Source organism: Scatophagus argus, chromosome 2 (assembly GCF_020382885.2).
Source record: "Scatophagus argus isolate fScaArg1 chromosome 2, fScaArg1.pri, whole genome shotgun sequence".
Lineage (NCBI taxonomy): Eukaryota > Metazoa > Chordata > Actinopteri > Scatophagidae > Scatophagus > Scatophagus argus.
The window spans coordinates 11,098,675-11,123,163 of record NC_058494.1 but is presented as its reverse complement, the minus strand read 5'-3'; the positions used below and the strand labels follow the sequence as shown (position 1 = coordinate 11,123,163).

At 39.1% G+C, this 24,489-nt stretch overlaps 1 protein-coding gene across 2 annotated transcripts in view; it reads right to left on the bottom strand.

Moving 5' to 3' along the window:
• Positions 1-24,098, bottom strand: part of tusc3 (tumor suppressor candidate 3) — a 65,505-nt gene extending 41,407 nt beyond the window's left edge. For both annotated transcript variants that reach the window (XM_046408743.1, XM_046408750.1), the window contains exon 1: positions 23,946-24,098. In XM_046408743.1, coding sequence (XP_046264699.1) covers positions 23,946-24,050 — 105 coding nt within the window. In that variant the 5' untranslated portion in view covers positions 24,051-24,098. The remainder of the gene's footprint in view (positions 1-23,945) is intronic.
• Between the last annotated feature and the right edge of the window lie 391 nt (positions 24,099-24,489).

The following is a 24,489-nucleotide window of genomic DNA, read 5'->3' as shown; positions in this document are numbered from 1 at the left end:
CACACACAAGAACAACAGTGCTGAAAACATAGAGAAGTGGTACTTGTGAGCTACGTTTAAGAGATGATAAAGGCGCTAAAAAACAATGGCAAGCCGGGCAGGTAGAAAGAGTACATGTTTTGAAGTCTCAGCTGTCGTTTGGGGTGTCTTAAAATATACAGTCCTACTCACCCTGTTTAAAATAATATGTCAGGAACAATAAAGATACTGAAAAAAACAGAAATTGAAAATTACTCACTAGACAAACCATAATCAATCCAAGTTTGGGATTTAAATTATGCATACTATATGTGTTTTGTATTTTATGTCAAAACCACACTGAAGTATACATTTATTTGTAGGAGTAATAATGCCTCTACCGATTAGTGCTATTGGTCCATTATTTAACAAAAGCCCTAACACCAACAAATGGGACTCATTTGTGAGTGTAAGTAGTATTTTTGTTAAATCCCCTGGGAAAAGAGTGGGTTGTGGATGCAGTGGTGCTGTAGATGCTGTGAAAACGTGAACATTATGTTGGATTAACCATTTCAACATGCAAACATGAAGAAAGTTTTGGGTTTGTGTCAGAAGAAGAGAAGATGACTTCTTACAAGCATCTGACCTCATAAAACATAGGGAAATAGAAATAAAAGACCTGCATCAATAAAAAAACTGTTCCAAATAAAAGTCCTGGTTCACTCTTCAGCTAGGAAAAATACAGCTACTACTAGGAGTTAACGGTTATCATTATCAGCTGTATTAAGACCTGCATTAAGATAAAACGATGCCTCCACACGGAGCTACTTAAATACCTTCTGTTAAACCTTCAAGTGACTCCCACACATCAGTGTTATGGCTCCCTACCTTTCCTGACATACACACACAAACATGCACAATACATAAGCACTCCAAACAGCCCAGGACCATTAAAAACATTTATTTTCTACCCCACTGAGCTCAGAGGGCATTAGAATGAATCACATCATAGGGTGAGTGCATGTGTGTGTCCATGTGAGTAAGATGCACCAATGGTTTGCAGACATCCTGCTTTAACTCTGTGAATGTCATAACCTCGCTCTCACTCATAATCATGCTCGCACATTATAGGTCATAGCTTATGTAGCAGACTGTATAAGTAGCACTGAACTCTGGTCTAAATCTATGTCTAGTTCATTCATTTTTGCTCATTCTCTTTTCTAAGTATGTCCATTTTCCTACCTAATCTTCAATTGTCTTTTCTCCTCTTTACTCCATTTTCATATTAAGTTCATTTCAGTTACTCGCTGTCATTTTCACATTTGTTGCAATGGTGAGTCACCATGGTGAACCGGGATTCGGATATTGTGCCTAAATAAAGAATAAAGAGTGAAATAAATAAAATTACTTTAAAAGAAACACACTGTTGCTAGAATGAAGAGATCTAACAACTGGATAAAATGTAAGGCACCCCAAAGGGAGGAAAAGAAAAAAAAATCTGAAACTGATGATTAAAAGGGTTACAGGAGGAAATGAAGTGATGAAGGCAGAGAAAACCAAGGAAGGGAAGAGGATGACATGGAGTGTAAGGCAGAACTTTCACATGCACTGTTGACCATACAACAAGAGGTTATGGAGGGCATGATAGAAGACAATTAGTTTATCAGCCTGTGAGTTATTCAAACAGTCTCTTTGCTAGCCAGCCAGATAGTCAGTTACTCAGTCCAAAAACTAACGATCAGACCTTGAGCAATTAAGTAATTATTTATTCAGCTCATATGTTAGCTGAATAATTAATTGATGAGTTGATGTCAGTTACTCACAGATCTGATCAGAGAATTAAGCAGGCAGCCATGTGGTTGGTTTATTTGTTTTTCAATCAGCTGAGCTGCTTAATTAAATAAGTAGTCAAATAAGTATTTTAAATGCAGAAAAGAGACTTACTGCTACATTTCAATACTCTCTTTTACTTCTTCCTTTTTAGTTCTCTATATAATACGAAAGTTTAAATGAACTTTGTCGTATGTAAAACAACTCGACAGTTGAACCGTGTCCTCCTAAAACACCACTGAAAACAGTAACTATGGGGCATGAAAAAAATGTTTTGGCATCAAGACACTATCAAATTTTTCTAAACGTAATAAATTAAACACATAAATCAGAGCAAGTAGGGCCACAACAAAGAAATGAAGAAAAAAGGGATTTCTTGCAGTGGTAGAGATAAATTGCTAAAATCACCTCTCAAAATTCAAGTTGAATTTGTGGTCTTCACTTCAGAGAAACCACCAGGTCTAAATCTCTATTGTGCCATCTGAATTCCTTACTTTTATTTTCATTGCCAGTACAAAAGAAAATATCACAGGTGAAATTCTCAAGTGCACTGGGCAGAGAACAGCCATTTATTTCCCACTCCTTAAGAGCCATCTGAGAAATCTGTGCCAGGAAGTGCTGAGGATACTGTTTCATGAATGGGAAGATGATGATTACGTACACACTCCTGTGGTAGGGGCAGAACAAGAAGTGGTATATTTGAGGTATTTGTATAAAAAAGCTCAACATACTAAAAACTTTCTGTTTGCTACACACACTATATAGACAAAAGTATTGGTATGGGGCTGTTTTTCAGGGGTTGGGCGCCTTACTTCCAGTGAAGGAAATCTTAATGCTTCAGCATACCAAGACATTTTGGACAATGCTATGCTTCCTACTTGGTGACAGCAGTTTGTGGAAGCCCTTTTCTGCTCCAGTGCACAAAGCACAAAGTCCGTAAAGACATGGTTGGAGTTTGGTGTGGAAGAACTTGACTAGCCCACACAGAGTCCTGACGCCAATCCCATCAAACACCTTTGGAATGAACTGGATCGGAGACTGTTAGCCTTGCCTTTTTTAGCTGCAACTGCATCAACTGAAAGAAATTCCCACAGAAACACTCCAAAATCACAGGTCAATGGGGCAGTTGTGGATCAGCGGTTAGGGTGTCGGACCCGTAACCGGTGGATCGCTGGTTCGATTCCCCGTCCCGGTGTCCGTGGCTGAGGTACCCTTGAGCACGGTACCTAACCCCCACTGCTCCCCGGGCGCTGCACGCGGTCGCCCACTGCCCCGGGTTTGCTGTGTGTGTGTGCACGTCACTTGGGTGGGTTAAATGCAGAGCACAAATTTCGTTGGAGTGAGTTCCCTCCAATGACAAAATATGTCACTTTCACTTTCACTTTCACTTTCAAATCTCGTGGAAAGTCTTTCCAGAAAAGTGGAAGCTGTCATAGCTGCAAAGGTGTCTGTGTGTTTAGAATGTGATGTCATTGAAGTCACTGTTGGTGTGGTGGTCAGCCTCATGGACATACTGCATTATAGTCAGATTAGTTTTCAACCTCCCCAACCCCCATGGGGTCAGGGACAACCAAGATTTCCCCAGCCAGGCATGGGTTTGATCTGTGATCCCTTGTCATGAAAAGCCAACAGTATTTGTTGATCTCCAATCTCGTGATCCAAACAGTCTAAACAGAGGTCTATTGTAAGTGAATGGGTCTATTGTAAGTGGTAGCTTTGGCCATCAAGCTCCTTTACAGTTTCTTCCAATACTCCCATTGAAAGGGGGATTATTGGGAAATTGGCTTCATATATCAAGGAATAAAAACTGATCTCTCACATGCACAAAACCCACACACACAATTTTTAATCACAGAAAGGAAGGATAGATAGACAGACAGATAAAAAAGAAGAAAAGAAGGTACCTGAGGGGATACAAAAGTACAAATACATACGGTAGTGGGAGAAAAACAAAGTTACACATAGTGATAAATAGGATGAGAGGTGCAGCTGAAGTAAATGAATCAGAAGAAGAGAGATGTGTGCAGAAAGAAGGGGTTCAAGAGAAGGATGGAGAACAGGAAGGACAGGAAGATGACAGAGAGTAGTGATGAAGATTGACAAGTGAGTAGAGGAACATGATGAGCAACACAGTTCTTTCTTTTCCTGTGCTACTGTTTCCATTTCTCACATCCAATGATCAAGTCAAAATCAAACCAACATGTTTTCATATTCCCAGCTCCAAATTCGTTAGCCCATAATCTATTATTCCCTGAAATATCACAACTTGTCAGTGGAGAGTTGGGGGGAGGGGATTTGTCAGCTTATACATCTAATAACAATTATCTGAAATAAATGCATTTTTCCTCTGCCTTTGTCCACGTGTCTTCATGTCCATCACCCTCTAGTGATTTTATTTTATTTTATATCTTTCTCCAATTAGTGCCAGCAGGTGTGTCTCTCTACGTGACGCTTATGGACCATCTTTCTAAAGATTTGTCTGCCTTTTTTTTTCTGCTTACAGATTACAGCTTCGCTCTAAACCTCGCAGGCACATTGTGTGACATTTTAAATCTTCTGTCATTTCCGATCCCTTGGGCCCCTGTATAAGTCTTTTGTGTTTGTTGGCTCAGGGTGTCTGCCAGTTTCATCAAGTTAAATTTTAAACCTTTTCAGATGCTTTAAATGCCAGTTAGGAGGAGATATAAGCTGAATCTGAAGCTGAAATAAAATGTAAAAATGATAAAATACAGCATGCATTGGGTGTGGATGGCTAGGCTGAAAGCTCATGACAGGAACATCCGTATAATGTACAGTAGTTCTCTTACAGTGGGACCTGCAACTGTCCTACAGCAGGACAAGTCAGTTAAGACAATCTAAATTGAGAATTTCTTTACTTTACCTATTCCCAGTTCAGGTTTTATGGGTTATTTCTATCTGCAAAGACAGTCGTTGTGGAAGAGGTGAAGAGCACTGCTCAATCACCTTCCCCAGTTAAATAAATGGGATTATGTTTCCAAAACACCAGTCCAGTCATTTGTACCATCAGCAAACTAGTGAGTGTAATTTACATTTTGCAAGTAGAAGCAGAATGCCAAAACTAATTGTTTAGTCATTCTGCTTGGCCTTAACTCACCCCTTCTTCCCCCTGTATTATTTTTATTTTCCTGGTCGTTGCAGATATCATTTCTCTGGGGGAAGGAGAAAGCTCCAATTGGGTTTATGGGGCATCTGTGCACTTTGATTTTGTTATAAAGGAATCCCAATAAAACTGGGGGGTTAAGACACAGGGCAAGGGACCAGTCCTACTGTAAAAACAATAGGGAGCACTCGGGGAGCATATGGTCACTATACTGCTCCCAGCAATAAGGCAAAAGATGAAGGGATGGAGGGAGGAGAGGAAAGTAAATGAAAAAAAATTGGAAGGAAAACAGAGATGAGGAAAGAGGAAGAAAAATGAATATCACATGGGCAAGTAAAAAGTATGAGAGAGAAGCATAAAAAACAAAGAACACATTAAGGACACAATAATTGTGACAGACAGCATAATATTTTATGCTGGTAATACTGTACACAGCTAACAATCATTATGGCTACAAACTGGTGCAACAAATACAGTGCTGGGCTACTTGAAAAGTTTAGTGAACTAAGCTACCCGCTACTCTACATTAAATGAACCTCCACTGCACTAAAGCTTCCCCTAAGAGAATGTAGCAAGCTAAGCTATAGAAACATAACAAAAGTAGTCTTCTGCATCATTTTTTTTTTAACAATAAAATAACTTAATTCCATGTCATCATTATCTCAGTATATCTGTCTGTCTGTCTGTCTATCTGGTTTTGTCAAGATGTGCATTTTTGCTCGATGGTAAGCCCCCACTTCCTTTCTCCTATATATACTCTTTGTTCAGCACTGTCTTTTACACCCCATCACCTCCCCCATATTTTATTCATTTTCTGCCAACAGTGAAAAAAATTGTTGTTAGCTATTGCTTACCTGTTCACAGGTTTCTAGCTGGTAGTTGCAGACTGTACTAAATATCAATGGTAAGGCTTGGTTGGTCAAAACTAATTCCCCTCAGCCCGCACACTTTCTGCCATTTTTCAATCAAGTAAACGCAAGCTAGCGTGTCTGTATTCCACGGCCACAGAGACGTAGTAGGCATCAGTCCAAGAACAGGTATGTGATGTCATCCTCACACAGAAGTGCTTCTGCCAGCCACACATGCACATCTGTGTATGACAGTGGCGTTTTCTGCTGATCATTTGAAGTTTTATTTCAGACCAAAGGCTCTGCTGTGGTTGCGCTTCAGAAATGAAAGAGGAAATGTGGCTGTGTGAATATTAATACACTTAAACAATAAAAGAGCTAAGCTACTGAAAAGCTATTTGATTCAGAAAACAGCAATGTTTTTGTAATTGGTAGCTAAGCTACTAAGATATTAGTGTGTGACAGTTTATGACTTCAATTTCTATAATTCCCTTCAATCAATACCACACTAGCATTTCAAACATGTTTATCAATGCACTAATGTGGGCAAGTCTTCATGTCTGTTGTAATGAGAGCCCACAGTGAGCCTCAGTGTCCAATGTTTTCCTTGGCACCAACAACTAGGCAAGCATCACTATTATATTTCTGTAATAATCCCAAGACAAAAAAAATCCTTTTCTTTGTAATAGCCAAAAGCATGTTATAAAGGAAGCACATGATTATTTGGCAAAATGTAAGGCAAAACAAATCTGTGTGCAAATTAGTTTCCTCAAGGATTTATATTCGTGGGGCTGAGGGGGGATGTAAGCTTACAGCTGTAAACATCAGGTGAAAATTTAATTTTAAAAAAGTGCATCACAGGATTTTTAGAAAAAGTTTCTTGAAGGGCTCAGCAGGAAGGATACGACAAGGAAGTAAGAGAGGCTTTTTCTGACATGTGGAGCAACATCTGTGGATCCATTCAGCCAGGAAAGCATAGGTAACAAACCAAGCATGCATTGCAAACACTCCACAATGCCTGTTACTGTGAGATAATTGACTTAACACCAGAGAAGGACATATTTTTCAATGTTCATTGTTATGTTTGCTGACTATAAACATTTGTAATTCAGAGGAAAAATAACAATCACATGACAGAAAGCACCCATAGCATAGCCAATGTTATATACATATATATATACATATATACATACAAAACAATCAAATCCAACTTCAGAAATAAAGAAAAGGATGAATTTGGAACCAGTCTGAAGACTAGTGGGATTCTTAAAAGAGAAGATAAACACAGCCCTAGAGATGTTGAATGCAGCAAAGAGCCATTCTCTTGAATTTGAAAGAAACACAAAGTGAATATGTGGGCTCCTTCATCTCCCCGTCACATGGCTAATTCATCACGATTGTAGAGGACATGTTACCATCAAGTATTTCCATGCCTTATTATCTTTATCTCAGCACACTCTCGGTCATACTCTGCAGTGGGCTGAAGTTTTAAATAATATAAATATATAAATAAATAAATAAAATTGAAAGAATCCTCTATCAACTTGCGGTTCCATGCAAAATTATCCGTGAGTGTTTAATTCAATACTCTGCATGCTGGGGGTCACATTGTTTCTGTGGGCGTGTGTAGCATGTTCAACAGCCCGCAAGCGTTCAGCTTCATGATCAAATGATTCAGGAGTAAAAAGTTCAAATTTTGTATTAACTTGTTTAGTGATTTTGGTAGCATGGGACAGCTGTAGGTGGTCCTGAGGTTGTTAAGTGATTAAAGGATATCAGTATCATATGACAAGAGAGAAAAAAAGCCAAGGTGGAGAGAATGACAGGGTCATGTTACAAAAATGCAGCAAATTTTGAGGGAGGTGGGAGGAAAATAATGACTAGACACAATCTAACGTTTCACGAGGATGATGACATTTCAGTACAAATTATGTCAATATGTAATTTAAATGTGTATTGTAGCAGCTAGGCCTATCACCTGAATGCTAATGACTGATTCTGGCTCCGACAAGAGTCTGAGAGTCTGAGAACATGAGAGGCTCACTATATAAAATACTGTATATAGTGTCACAAAAGCAAATACACTTCCAAATCGCTCACAAGTCAGTTTCAATAATGATCCTTGCCTAACAACTGGGGAGCATCCAATGAAAACCTAAAGCTGAAAAGGTCTATACAGTGACATCCTTGTTTCCAGACACAGAGTATAGGGTGGACCTGAATTCAGTTCTGTTGCCAACGGCACTGCAACAGTAACATTAGTTGGTGTTAAAAAAAAAAATTAAGTTCAAGGTGAGAAGACCCAGAGAGACACAAAAGTGGCAACTGTATGTGCAAAGCAACAGATGGAGAAAACGTGGAAGTGAGGAGTATGAACACACTCAAAGGTTATGAAGATTTGGATTACCAGGTCAGTTGCCTTCCTCTTTTCCAATTCCCAGGTGTGCTGTGTGTCACTACTAAACACTAAATTTTACACTCTTTTAACTTCATGCATCTGTTTGTGCCAATCTGCTGGCAGTAATTAATTTTAATGGTCAAAATCAAGGCCAAATGCACAATGTACATATAAGCACATCTGAAATATAAGTGTACCTGGCCTAGCATGCTACCTCATTAGCCTTTGGAAGCTAACATTAATATTACAGCCTAATAACTGTGAGCTTAATGTGCTCCCAATTAGCCTTATAAGCCATTTACATTTGTTCTTCCCTTCTGCTTAGGTGAGCATATAGTCTCACTAGACCTATTACACATGAATGAACAGTAGTTTTTGAATGTATTTCTCCAAAATCTAAAAAAAATATCACAAGTATACCTGAGTTCATTGTGCAAATGAAATATTAATGACCCACATGGGTTATCTTAAAATAGAAATTCACTCTGAGCAAATATACTTTCTAAATCTTTGAGAATACAGCAGTGTGTGGAATTAGAAGCTCTAATAAATAATAATTTTCAAGATTAGAAGATTAGAACAGCTGCTATGTAAAAACAACAAAGAATTTTGTTTAGACACTTGTAAACTAACAAAAGACAGGATCTAACAAACCCATTGTTCTTTTTGGCAAAAACCATGGTCCTAACCTTACATGGCAGTTTGTACTTTGTGGTTAGCCTACCTCTAGTATACTTACATTATTTTCATACAAACAATTATTTGGTGGCCAAGTCTTAAGCTTGTGGTCTAATGCAAAGTGCTGGATTATTTCAGTGACTCACACAACTTAGTTTTTCTCTCCCACACAGAGAGAGTATTATTAACTTCAGTATGCAGAGGAAACACTGATTACTCATATAGTTGCCTTGAAATAGAATTTTACCTTAGGTAAATATGCTGCCAAAAACTATGAGTGGTGTGCAATTTGTGGGAAAAAGTAGGGGTAACATGAACAAAGCTGTTTTTCATGAGCAATAAATTGCAAGCTGGACATATAGAGGAACAGACTGCTGCTACATGAAGGCTGCATGAAATTCACATTGCTTTTGTTAAGATTTCAGTTCATACATAATGAACTTTGTACAACATGACATCCTGTAAACATCTTGCATAAATGGCCACTAGACACTGGCATTTTATCACAACCTTAGTTTGATAAGCTGTTAGTCCTGAATGGGCTGGCATACTGACTAAAGAGCTCATTTCAGAATGGGCCAGCAATAAAGCCACCAGAGAAAAGCTGCTGTCTATGGTCTTTCTTGTTTTATTGCCTGGAAAGAAATGCATGCATTATAGCTTTACCCCCTGTCCAAGTACTCTGAATGCAGCTTCATGGGCTGTGATGACAGTAATGTAACTTCTTCCTGCCCAGCAAGCTACAGCTGTCTTCCTGCCAAACTGCAAAGTGGTGTCAGTGTCACAAGGGAGATGGTGAGCTAGTTGCACTAATCATATCGCACTCTGAGCTCGGCTGGTGAGACTAATTGGCAGGTCAATAATCCGAACAGCTGGGAAGCCGAGTGACCACCAGTTGCTCGGCTGAAACAGGGGTTGAAACAATCATGACAAATCAAGCTCCTCATTAAAGACATGACACATGTCAGCCATAGTTCAAAGAGCATTCTCTTACTTTGCTTGTTTATTTATTTATTAATTAGGTTTTGCTTATTTTTACCTACAGTTCGAGTCAGGCATGCAAGGTGGGGTTTTTTTTTAGTCACTATTGGATAAAAGATCAGATTGACTACACTGTCAACAGTTGTGCAACATGACTTTGACTCAAATCATGGATCATGACTACAATACAATTTCACTCAACTGATTCAAGTTGAAATTAGCAAAGCAGAGATTGAAAATGTTGGTATTTCAAATTATTCTTCCATTTGTTTGATTTACCGTTCATCCACACAAAAAATGATTCATGACTTCGCTTACCCCAATTCTCTGCTGGAGTGATAAACGAAGTGATGATGGGGTTGCTAGAGGTGTTGAGAAGCAATTTTACCTTTGCCAATTCGGTACGCAAATACTAAGCACCCTTACTGCATTAATGGTGTTATTATGTGATTGTATTTATCTGTTGTTGATGCTGACGAGTTTACAGCACTGAATCCAACAATGTATGAGGCTTGTAATTGGAAATAACTGATTCAGTCATAATTGACCTTAAAGCTCTAGCCGTGTCAGAGGTGACAAAAGCAGGGAAACTCAGATTGGCAGGTGAAGCACTGGCTTTTACACAATGTATTTAAATGCACTTTCTACTTCTTAATTTTAACATCATGACTGTTACTTTCTCCAGTCACAGAATGTTCTAATTAGACTGTGGTGACAGTGATGTGATAAGCAACAAGAATCAACTATCTGCACATGCATGTACGCGCACACACACAGCTACAACGAGCATCACAATGGAAATACATTCTGGAAATACTGAATTTCTCCTGTTATCCTGGATGTTCTTTTAATTGTGTATGTATATTGGTGTTGAACCATCTAATCACACTTTTTAAGTGAACTGTCAAATGAACTAAAACCTTTGCCTTTGGCAGAAAAATCTGACCACTTAGCTGCTGACCAGATACAATGCAAACACCCAGGATTTAAGTTAACTCCTAAAGAAAAGGGAGCTTTGGTGCTGATTAAAACCATACAGATAGATCTCAGCTTCTCCAAATTATGTTAAATTTAAATATGAAAAGCACACAAAATTACGGTTTATCATGTCATAAAATGTCTATTCTAATTCTAACAAAGCTAATGAATAGCCTTAAAACCTCTCACAAAACATTCCCTTGTGGATGCTGTTCTTTCCATTGTGGTTACTGTCATTCCAATGAAATCAAGTTACTTTCCAAAAGAGGATTTGAGGAAAAAGAGTGGGAGACGAAGTGAGAAACTGAAAGAGAGAGAAAGAAGTAGACAAGGTCTGACACAAAAAGGCATTTAACTTCTATACCGACTGCAGCTTTATGCTAAAGTGCTTCTGTTCTTCATGTCATATTACTATATTGCTGTGTGCATGTGTTTGTATGTGTGTTTAAGAGCTTATTTTAGGGCTATAAATAAGATGTCAGTTAAAGAGGCAAGCTTGGACAGGACAGTAATTTCCAACAAATCTCAATGCACAAGGTAACTTTTTCTTTCAGGAATTTTGCATTCACATGAATTTTTTCTACCTTAATAACCAACAAACCTTAGAAAGTTTGAAGATCCCAACTCCTCACTACCACCACACCACACCACACCCTCCTCCAACTGCATCCATAATACTGCTCCATGGTCGAAAGTCTCAGGTTTGACTGTGTTTGACTGAGCAAATGAGAAGCAGGAGAAGAGCCAGAGACCACGGTGATTACTTGACATTCCCTGGACAAATAAATGCTTTCAAAAGGTTATGTTAACATAAATCAATAATTCATAACCAGTTCGATTATTTCTACAGTAGGTGTAGTGTTACCTAACAAGGATTCACTCTGGCCACATGAGCACACAGGTCACACAAGGTAAGAAATCTGCCTCTCTGTTTTCAATAAGGCAGTCATATGGCAGCCTCTCTATTATGCAGAGAAACACAAAACACGCACATACACAGTCTTTAGCCCCACGTAGGGTGTTAACAGGCTTTGTGCCAGTGAAGCAGAAAGACTAAGATTTCAATAAGAGAGAATCATCTGATGTCTGTGACAGGCAACATGTCCACACACACACAAACACAGCATTAGTAAAAGTTCCACCATAAGGCTTTCAATCTAACAACCTGGTAAACAGTGAAGACTGTGCGTTTGTATGTGCATATGCGTTTAAGGGTGTACTTGTGTATTTGTATGTGTGTAATATGTGAGTTTGTGTGTGGCCTGCGAACCGTCACAGCGACACGGGTCTGTCTGGGAGGATAAGAGTGAGACGTCTTATCAGCCACAAGCCAGCCATAAAGACACACACATACACACACGCTAGGGTAATATGCTACCTCATATCAGCTATATACCAAGAACTGTCAGTGTGTCAGGTTGAAGGAGGGAGAGAGCAGGGAATGAAGAAGGGATGGAGTAGAGCCATGGAGGACAAGAGGGGGAAGTTGAGGGAAGAAAAAAGAAAGAAAATGGAAAATGAGATGAAGAGGATAGAGGAGTGACAGAGAAGAAAAAGAGATAAAGAGAGAGAGGGGTCAAAGGAAAGGGGACTGTTATGACAGCATTTCCCTGTGGAGATAGGGAGTGATGAAGAAAGGCAGGAATGAATGATCAGAGAGGTATGCTGGGCATTAGCAGTTAGACAGACTGTATGGCAAGCAAAAGGTCTTATTATTATCTCAGCATTAGATGTCCTGATGCAACAGTCAGACGACACTGAGATTTTAGCACGTCTCAGTTCAACAGCCACACGGAAGTCAGCGAGTGTGTCAGCAGCTGACTGAGAGACTGTGACGCTCATTCATACGAGATGTATGGAAGAAATCACAAAGATTTCCATGTTTACAACTCGCAAGGATTCACGTCACCTGACAATACATTGGCAATGTAACACTAAATCCATTACAAGTGAGTTCAATGATACTGAATGACTGACTATGTCCTATTGTGAGGCATCCATGTTTGGTTTTCAGGCATTTGTAGCACCAATATAAACACAATATAAACATGTGAGTACGATCTACATGTCAAAACAGGTAAGTATGGAAAATTTGACATAGCATGAATGTGTATAATGTCCAGACAAACTCAATGAATGAATAACTACTGACTCACTGACTGCAAGTTACAAAGTGATCGACTGACAAAAAGACCAGATATATTACCTGTTGATACTGGCTAACATACTGACACAAGTGACAAGGAAATTGTGTGTAACCAATTTACATTGAGGGAATATGTCAGAGTAAATGACCGACTGACTGACTGGTGGTTAAATGATGATTAAATTACCGCATAAATAACTGAATGGTTTACTGAGTAAGTAACTGGCTACCTGGTTGAGCAAGTGACTTACTCAGAAAGGCAGAAAGACATTTCAGCAGGAGCAAGCGCCGGTGCCTCTGATGAATGGCCCTAAGAAATTCATGTTCACAACAACAAGAAAACACCTTGCACTCCTCCCAGATTGGCCTCGCAAATGTCAGGAAAATGGCAAAAGAGTGAGGTGGGAGGTACAAGGGAAGGGGAGAAGAAAGCAAAGCAGACCAAGGAAAACACAACAGAGGAGAAAAAGTAGGGAAAAAATTAAAAGACGAGAGAAAAATTATTTCATGACACTACATAATTATAGAAATGTCAAAGGGTGCACTAAAAAGGGGTAGTTGGAGGAAAAAGACACACGATAGGGGAAAGGGGTGGGGAAAGGGGATGGAAAGTGGGAAATGGAAATCCTTTTACCACTCAGAAAATTTGTTATAGAAGTGTTGGAAAGGGGAAAGGAAAAGAGGAGGTGGCGAGGGAGGAATAACAGAGGGGGAAAATGACTTGGGAACACAGGCCATCAGTCATTGGGAAAACAGGCCTGACACTACTGCATCAATAATTCAGATGACTACAGTTAATGAGCGAGATCCAAACAAATCACCCCTGAATTCACTGAGAGAACACTGAAACATTTCACTGCACAAAATATGGCACCATTATGGCTGCTTTTAAGCTGCGGTTTGGACTGGACTGGTAACACACCAGGGAAAGTGGGCTGGATACAATATTCATCTCTCTTGAACCTTTGAAACATTCACATTTATTTTCATGAGAAAAGGCAGACAGATAGAACCAACTGAGACTGAGCACTGGCATGCATGCATAAAAGTTTGAAACCAAAAGAAAAGATCTATCTGACAAATACAAAAAGCCAAAAATAAACAAAGACTTTGATAAAATAGATGGAAAAGAAAAAAAAGAGGAAAGGAGGCAATGAAAGCAGAATTTGTCATTTCTGTGCAAGACGGTGGGAATGCCTGTAGTGCAGCAGGCACACAGGAATGTAAAGACAAACCCAAACAGTGCCATTTGATAGCACTAAGCCTAGATCAAACCCAGTATGGTGTCTGGCATGGGACAGATGACTGTAACTAAACTCACACAGTAAACAACAACTACACAGCATGGGACATGTCCCCAACACATGATAACAGACACTCATTTGTATGGCGTGGTTGTTAAATGGGAAGCTTAGAGCTGGCTTTACGTGGAGGTTACACAGCACACTTAGGTAAAGCAAACTGTCTATTATTAATAACATTAGCACCATGTTAGTTCCCACCGCAGTGCTGCGTCTCTGACAGTGTTTTGAGAAATACAGAGGACTCACTGGGGACGATCCTGTCATCCTGTGTTTAACCTCTACTTGGACTCCAAATCGTGTCACCTGCAGAAGTTATTTGACAACTGCAATTGTAGGAGGCATAGTACATGGGCATAATAAACTCTTTCGATGAGTAAGGTTGGTCCAATATAAAAAATGTTTATACTTAAACTGAAAACCTTAATGTTAGTGTAGTGGCACTACACTCCATCAGGACTGTGACACAACCATTCAACATGTTTTTTTCCTTCTAAATGTTTAACATTAAAAGATAGCAGTAGCTACATTTCAAGTGTGCGTGGGAGCGCTGCAAGTCACCGAGTTTTCCACATATTAATGCAAATGTTTTACGATAAAAGTCCTGTTAAGAGATGAAAGGTTTCTGTGCTCTGAAACTTTAGAGCCATTTTCATTTGAAACAGATACAGGAAGTGTTGATTTGTATTAACAGTGTATTGCAATACATTTAAGAGGGCAAACTGGATTGAAACAAATCTTGGTGCTGAAGTACTGAAGCATACAGCATAATGTTAGACTTTATGGCCCACACTAACTTGTTACTGATGAGAGTCCCCTTTCGTGGATAGTGGTCAGAGCAGTATAACAGCACTGTGTGTATAACTCTTAACTCTAAAGTGGCTCCTGCCACCATAGAGCTATTAGCATTAACTTTCTCACTTCTCATGAGAAACAGTAGAGGCAGTACTTTTATGAGACAATATCTTGTCAAATCTGCATTTATTAAAATTAGAGCATCTGTGCATAGATTCATGTACATGCCAATTCCAGATCCGGCATTATAGGCAGAATCGGAGGCATCCCTAATACTTGTGTCCATATTGGATCAAGCCCAGACAAAAACCCATAATTTTTGTTAATTCACTAAATTTGTCCCATAGTTGGATATTTACAGTGTCTCACTCAATTAACAAATTTGTGAGCTTTGTATCAGACAATTAAGATTACTTTGATTTTTTCACTTTTGTTTTTTAATATTTTTTTTCCCCCTGCATGAATCTAACACCATATAATACTTTTTAACATCAGAAACTTAATATGGATGAATTTTGAGAATTTGTGGGGGAAAAGCTATCTTTCTCACACAGTGCCTGTCAGCACTAGAAAATCCATGGGTACAAAGACACAGTTCAGAATTCATAAACAGTGAGCTATGTTTTTTCTCAGACGAACAGGTCAGACAGAAAACCGAGAGTCAATAGTGCTTACACAGTGTTTAGCTTCATAAGCCTCAGTCTAAACTCAGCAAGTGGCTTGGGTTATGCCCTGAAGGGCCTACCAAGTAGTTTATTGCGCCTGTGTGTGCAGAGGTAGCAGGCTCTTATTATTCCGATCCACTTATTAGGACTGGTCCCTGGGTGTGGTGGCAAGCCCACTCCTTTGCAATCTCTACCTCTCTGTAGATATATAACTCTCTAGATATATAATTCTCCTTGCCTCAGACTTGCAGCCCTGGACTTTGTTTCTCTCTTTACCTCCCCTGACTCCATATGCCTAGAGGAAGTGCTTACATTGGTTCTTTCTTTGTGCTGTAGTCAGCCTTAAGACAGAAACATAACACAAGCTAGATATAATATCTAGCAGAGCTGGGGTGATGAACGAGGGAGTATTGAAGGGATATAAATATTCTTTCTCTCCATGACTATTTCTTCCACTCCCTGAGGGGCGTATAGCAGGATTTAAAAAAGGCAGGGGTCCGCCACCGCTGCCCTAACTTCTTTTTTTATTTCTTTTAATTTATTTCCTTCTTCTTCCATGTCTGTCACAATTGTGATGCTTAACTCCCTCTTTAACTTTTCCTTTTCTCTATCGGACTCCATTTTTATCATTACCTTGCACCCACCAGTACATCTAGCCTGATCAGCTCCGGGGAAAGGAAAATACTGAAAGCTAAGTAAAATTTCCTCTTCCATTCTTACACATTAAACTTTCTAGGGCATTTATAACAGTGGCCAAAAACTGCCACTATCAGTGCTCTGGGGTCTGGCTCTGACAGTAATACCATTTTCTATCGGCATGATACAGCACACTTTTGCTGCAAAGTGTTGTGCTGTACTCTGCCGATCTGAAATTTCACAGCAAACTCATGAAGAAAGATTACCAAGCTGACCCACTTTGCCCTCCAAGCAAAGCAAAAATGTGACTGTGCCCATCCTCAACTGAACTTTACTGTCAGTCAAATGATATGCCAAAGATGTGGTTTCATGCAAACAGGGAGATTTATGTCAGATTAATTCTTAAGGAGTGTCCCACTGTACATAACTTCAACATTTGATTTCACCCCTTCACAAACGGGTATCATATGTGGTTAGGCAGAATAAATTCTACTCACTTAGTGTGTTTGCACTGTTTCATTCATCCTCTAATACAAGCAGTGCTGGGAATATCAGATTATTGCATGTATCTTCACACTAGGTTGCTTCATTCACATCCTGTAGTTACCTTCTTGAGGAGGCACCTACAGTGTAGCCTACAAAGTAGCTTTTGAGCCTACACACACCATCACCATAGATGCTGGACAACCCTTTAAGACAGCTTCTGATCAACCCCCTTCTTACCATGAGTTGCTCTTTCTGTCCTCGCACTATTACTGCATACTCAAAACTTCCTATGGCACTTTCCTGTAGAAGGCTTATGATACTGCCCCCTTACTTCTTATCTTTGTTAGATTCCATTAAGTCTCCAAGCAGTATTTTGGCCTCTTTTGATTTTGGCATATAACAAAGAAATTATATGACAGAACAGTTTTATAAAAGCAACTGTGACCCCGCTGGAAGGCTTTTGCTGTAAAGTACATGCTGACAGTGATAAATTAGCCACCAAAAGCTAACTGCTTGCTTGATATGAGTTGATGTTAATTCAGCTCAAAAAAGTGGAGATAATAGGAGTAGATAAAAACACAGTTAGGACCTTATCTGTTAGATGATCAGGAACTATTACATAAGTCAGCAGAAATAAATTCAAATGCCAAAAAACAGCAATTCCTTTGTTACCTCCAAACCCAACCTGAAGCCTGAATCCTGATCTTTCTCTCTCTTAATGTCTCTCAAAGGTAGACTGGAAAACAAAATGCATTACAAAACATGAACTAGACTGTCATGCTGCTATTCTAACCATGATGAGTAAGTAACTTGAGAACCAAGGGCAGAAAAAGAGACAAGGCTTTGAATACTGATTTAAGATTTAAATATCGATGTAACAAACATGTGAATGTTTCAGCGTTCAGGAGAACTTTAATTAACTTCATGTTCAGCCCTACAGTTTGGAGCCTGGTGGCCAGGGCAGGACGAAGGGCAGTGAAAGAGAGCAGAAGTTGGTGAGATAAATACAAAATTCTGCTTCACCATTCTGTCCATTTCCAGCTAAATAAGATCTTCCTCCGCCTCCTCCACCTCCTCTGCCATGGCCCCAGGCAGGCAGCTGGGAATGAACATTTCTCACATTATAACCCCTCAATATCTCTCCTGTGGCTCATTGGAAGAATGTGTGTGTGTCTGTGTGTGTGTGTGTGTGTACTATGCAAGTATGTGTAAGTTGATCTAGTCTGATACTTAGTAGAGTCACAATGAGTTTGTCCAGACAGTACAGACAAAAGTTTAATGTTGGACAAAATATTGAATTCAAAGTTTTATAAAGCAACAACGTCAGTGGCAGAGATGCAGTGTTTGTGCCGTGGGGGAGGAAACACAATGATGCAGACATCATTTTTTCAACTCAGTTTTTCTTTTTTTTATTATATTTTTTTTAAAGATTGTTTAGTACTATTGAGCAAATAATAGGCAAATCTGAGTTTGGTGGTTTTTTGCAGGCTTGCCCCATTTATTTCTTCCCTCTTCTCTGTCTCTCTCCTCATCTGTGCTTCCCTGAGTTCACCTGTTCTCTTTTATCTCTGTGTTCAATCCATGTCCTCTTTCTGTCTAGGAAGGTAAACACTTAATAAGTATTTGAATATAGTTATTTTTAAATAACTTTAATTGCAGTAGTAATTACTGATCCAGTGTTGGGTGATACTGTATAGCCTAATGAAGGCTCTGAGTCAGGAACACAGCCTCTGGTTGGCTGACTGACTCAAACCAAGTGGGACCATGGGACTGCCAGTGCACGGCTGACCATCACGGTAATAACAGCAATAAATATGAAATGAGGAAAATGGATAAATCATCATGGAAGACATTCAGCGCTGGAGTTATCATTATGGATTTATTTTACAAAGTCTCCAAAACAGTTTACCTCTGAATTACAGTAGTCACATTAATCTTACTTAAGTTAGTCAAGGAGCGTAGATAAGCTCAGACTGCAGTATAGCAGCTACTGAAAGGCCATGCGTTTTTCTCTTGGTATTACTTATACATAAATGAATCACACTGGGTTTGAACTGACCCCAGGACAGCTTACAACATCTACACATGTTAGAAAAGGAAGTGCAGGGACTGGATTAAGTGCAGATACCTCGAGGCAACCACTACCCATGGCAACCAAACACCAATGCATGCGCTGCATTCTCCCCAGGAAGACAGAGCAGAGCGCCAGCTAGGCCAATCCAGTCCAATCCAATCCACCTTAGAGAGCAAGTCAGATAGATGTCACCAAGTCAACCCACTCCTCCACCCTAACAAGACTCCTGCTATGTTTACCTACCCCATCTGCTTTTCTTTTCCTTTAAAATAACTAAGCAAAGCCATTTTCCATAGTTAATTCTATTATGAATATCGTAATGTAGATGGCAGGAATCGAGCTTACCAAGTCACCAGGGTGTTAGATTAGATTACTGTGGGATGTTACATTTTCTTTCATGATTCTTTTTTCTTGTCATGGCAGAAAAATATTACCAGCAAAAACTGTAAACTTACAAGAACTGGATACATTTCAGCTGGGTATGTGATTGAGAAATACTCTTTGTCACTCATTAGATAATGCGGAGGTGTCCTTGAGCCGGTCAGTGCCTAACAGCAGACTGCAGCTATAATGGGCAGCTCCCTGGTGTCATTTTGTGAATGTGAGGCATTGCTGAAAATAAGCACTGAAGTCAGCAGACTGTCCCAGGGTAAAAGTTAAAAATAAGAATTTAAGACATCATTAATCACTAAAAAACTGAAGTTTAAAAGTCCAAATTGCGAGTGATATTACAGTTTAGTTTTATTAACACGCAGACTGCCTTAAGCTTTCCCCAGAGAGGTGACCACTTCCCAGAGTAGAGTTTTACAGATTCAAAATGGACAGGAAACTTTCTTCAGATGCTCTTCGGTGTTGAGGTGTGAACACATCTTGCACCACTACTGTAAATAAAATAAATATCTACAAGTAGTATCTATGGCTTGTCAAATAATGAAAAAAAAATTATCAAGTTTATCTATCTGCTGCAATTAACCTTGTAAATATAATGGCTGTTACCTGCATCAACCTCCTTTAGCTTGATATGTTTTAATTTTCAAGAGATATATATTCATATTGCCTCCTCATAAATAAAGTGATGCCTTTACATCATCATTTCTATTGCCTCTGCTACAGAAGGAGTACAAAGGGAATGTGGCTAAAGACGTTCTTGTATTGTTCTCGTTATTGTTAGCAGTACTGTTTTTGCTGACAATACAAGAACTGAGAAATATCTGCTCATTTTGCATATTTTCAAACCAATGACTGTGACACATTAGGGGTGGTGGATACAAGTACAGTGGCTCCTTTAAGGAAGAGGGCAGTGGTGTGTACTGAGTGTGTGGTTGAGCGAGTGTGAGAGAGAACAGTGAGAAGGGCACCAGTGAGTTGTCAGCCTGGCAAAAAATGGCACCATACTGGTTATAGCATGTGGCTTTTCTTCGTGGCTATTTATCCATTTTTTTGTGTTGAAAATAGTTATTGTTGTTAGTACGGTTGTTAGCTGTTCACTGTAAATTCAATAATGCCTTGAGTTTGGTGCATCGACAATCAGAAGCTGCGTTCCTGACTTGTCGTCCAATCAGAGGCTCTGTTCCTGACAAGGCATGTGACAGGTCTTATCTCAAACCTATTGCACAGAATAATGAACAACATGAGATTCTAAAATAAATAATGAATTTACTGTTACGACCCCGACAGGAATCACATGACCACAATATCATCCCAGCCCTATGACACAGTCATTATACACACACCATCATAATTACTGAAAAATCCACGCACTTACAGCAAACTAGAGAGCAAATACGTCAGTCTCAATTATTTATTCATTCTCTCTCATTCGAATGCTTTTTCATTAGTGGTTAATCTGTCCCTTTATTCATCAGTTTATTCTTTCACTCAGTCTGGTCTTTCTTCATCCATTTGTGAACACAGTCATTTTTTATCCCTTTGTTCAAACATTTGTTCACCTGTCATGTGTTTGTCCAATCAATTTTCTATTCATATGCCAAGTTAGCTGAGAAGAAAGGTGCAGATGAGGTGATGTGACTGTAAAGTTACAACAGCTCTGTGACTTCCTTAAAAATCCTTGGCCGATAAACATTTCTGCCCACTAAACACTGATTATTTGAAACTCACGTTTACAGGTGAAGCATTAGAGTTGTTCTTTCATGAAATCACTGTACATAGCATACCAGCGTGTCAGGCTTCAAAGACTTACAAACTGTCTTAAAATGATCTAACTGCAAACCAAACTTTAGGGAGAGGGGTGATTTACAAGTAGCGGAGAACAAAATGATACCTGGTACAATGTCTGTTTTCTGAATGGTCTGATGCTCTCAGCTACTGACCGCTAGTCAGTTCGGTTTGACTGCTCCAGAACAAGAGTGTATATTGGTACAGTTTCCTGTAATGTCATCATCTGCTATCTTCACTTTGATTGCTCAGATTCTGTCTGAATGCTCAGAGAGACTCCCTGCTGTCACTGGGTCATTCCATGCCAACTCACCCAGAATTCAGAACTTCTACCAGTTAATGTCATGGATTGCCTTGAAAAAAAATAATGTGAAAATTTCCATTAAACTCATGGGACCTTGCAAAATCTTATATCCTACCCCAAATACTTTTTGAGTTTTGAATTTTTGAAGTTTATCCCTTAGAGCTAAATTTACTCAATTTTGTGTTTCTTTGTGTATCCTCTGCCTCATTTATTTTTCAATCTGACAGGCTGAAATTTGCACTGAATATCAAGACACCCTATGGATAATTTGCAACATGTTCATGTTAGTTGCTGCGGGGTGTTTTACAGTAATTCAATTTATAAAGGTAAATAATTTTTAACTGACCAAAGAATCATTCACCTTCAAAATCTCAACTAGTTTTCACATTCACACACACACACACATATATATATATATATATATATATAGGTTTGGAGCTGAAAAACACAGTTCTTAAAATATTTTAATTGTATTTTGCAGCCCCTTGTATAAATCCCTCATAAGAGTGCTGTCAAGAAAATGTTGTTTCTTTATATTATTATCTTCTAAAGTTGCTAATAGTGACATGAAAAAGCATCAAAGGACACAGAAAAATCCTTTTTGATCAATAAAGCCAGTGCACAGATATTTTCACAATAAGATGGCCATCTGCAAGAAAAACGGAAAACTGAATGAGAACGTGGTGACTGAAAGTGGTGTGAAAAGCAAACCCTGCCTTATCATAACAAAGGTTTGCACTGTGTACGAACAGTCCTAGTTTTCTTGTTTCCCTTTTTGATTGTCAAATACACACTACTGCCACCTGCTGGCATGGAGTTATTTTTCTTACACAGGTGCAGAACGTACATGCTAACTGGCCATCAGCTGTAGTATGTAGTAGGCGGTGTTCCACTGCAAATTTTTGGCCCTGAGATAGCTAAAGTGACATAAGACTCCACCTTTATTGTCACTAATTCTGTGATATCAGTGTGGCGTGTCTGGGACATAAACAGGATGCTGTTCAAGCCCTGCAGTTCACTATGGCATTTTAGCAGTGCACAGAGAATCTGCTTAAAAGACCAGCAACTAGATTATTTATAATGATATTCAGTGATATTCAATAGTCAGAGCACCCTTACAAACTATGAAAATGACACATACTTTTTATTTGGTGAATTCTCTCCTCTTTAACATGAAAATGTATGCTTGTGGTATTTGCTAATAAAGAAACTAAAACACGAGTCTCGCTGTGAAACTCTCACAGCTGAAAAGTCAGACTTGGCATACAACTGCTACGCAGGTGAGCTGGACAGTGCTGTAATTGGACGGGGACCATGGATGATATAGTCTGACAAACTAATCTCACAGTGTGAGACGGTTGAATGGAAAAGCTGAGTGGATATCAAGTTATTATTAATTCATCAGTCTTCTATTCCCAAATTCAAAAACTTTCACATTCAAATTAATAGTATGTAGTAGTAATAGTATTTGCTATTCTAACCTAGATTTAGTATCCATATAATGCACATTTATCAGTACCAATGTTTCGTATTTTTAATAAAGAAACACTATCCATAGATAACAAAACACTGGAATGACATATTTATACATGATAACGGACAACCATGTGAAAGTATAAAGTGGATTTGATTTACCAGTACATCGTTTTAGCAAGATCACACCATCGTATTAAAACGTGAACTAATCCGCGTAATGATTACTTCCACCGTGTCAGGGCTGTAGACTACTGTCTTTAAGCCCCCCCACAAAACATATACAAGCAGTTAAAAGTAAATTTATCATCAATAGAGCATATGTGCGTCTCATTATTCTCATTAGAAAATAAATAGCTAATGTAACGAACAGCATATTTTTAAGTCACTCTCTTTAATTTACACAAAATGGGTGAACAGGTGCTGCATGTTAGCACTGCGGTTAGCAAACAGCCCTTTCGATCCAGTGACAAATGACAGATCGCTCAAGCGAGCTACAGGAGCTTCCTGCTCGTTTCCGTTTCAGCTGAAAAAGGTATACTGTCACGTCAACAGAATTACCACATCGCAGCATCGTAAACTAAAAAGCCAATAGTTAAAAGCTGCTCCATGGCACTACGACAACAGCTACCATACAAATATATATTGTGGTTATTGTGGGATTTTCGACAGCATCGTCGAGCACTACGGTTAAGGTAGTAAGAAAAACTCAGTACTTCCTGCATTTAGAACTTTTCAAAATAAAAACGGTATTGTGGACAATACAGCAATGTTTTGGAGTAATGAAGCTAAGCTCAAAGCCCTTTAACAGTATAAGTGTGAACATTATCAAGAAGCACGAAAACCTTAATCAGAGAGGAAATGTTCAACCATAAACGTAAATATAAGTAAGTAAATAAGTATTGTCTTTTTCATTTACATCACACAATTGACCTTGTTCGTCAAAGACCAAATAACCAGAGCATTTCCGACATACTTCCTGTCTATTCTGGCTGAACGTCACCAACTTGACGCAACCGGCAGATTGAATTTGCAGACCCCTTTCCCAAATAGCACAACAATGTTCGTTAAAATACAATGTAGCGGTTGAAGCGTTACCTCCTTCTTCTTTTGTCCTCCTCCGGGTGGCAGACATAGCAGCAGGAGTAAGAAAACGGACAGAACCGGCAGGTTAGCGAAAGATTTAGCCAAAACAGACGCCATGACAGAAGGATGCTCTGACTGCGAGACACGTCTCCGTTAAGGGATTGGATTCTGAGTCATCCAATCACCGCAAAGAGATCTGGATCGCGATCGCCTCTGGGCTTTGTAGTTTTTTTAGATAGACATACTTTTAGGAAGAAAACTGCTTGATATTCACATCCAGAGGTCAAAATTGTCATTTCAGCTTTGTGGAAGACATCTACTGGGAGCTACTGAAGCCATTATTATTATAGCCTGGTCCAATGCCAATCCTCTATGCTACTACAGCAGTCTTTTAACATCAATGAAAAAGTCCTTTGTCGTTAATGGTTAATTCAACTTAGTTCGATGTATAGACAAATTAATAAAATTAGGCACAGCCTCTAGTCTCAGCATGGACCTTTCTTGTTTTCTGGTTATACTAATGCAAAAAAAAGGTTATTTGGTATAGTAGACAGGT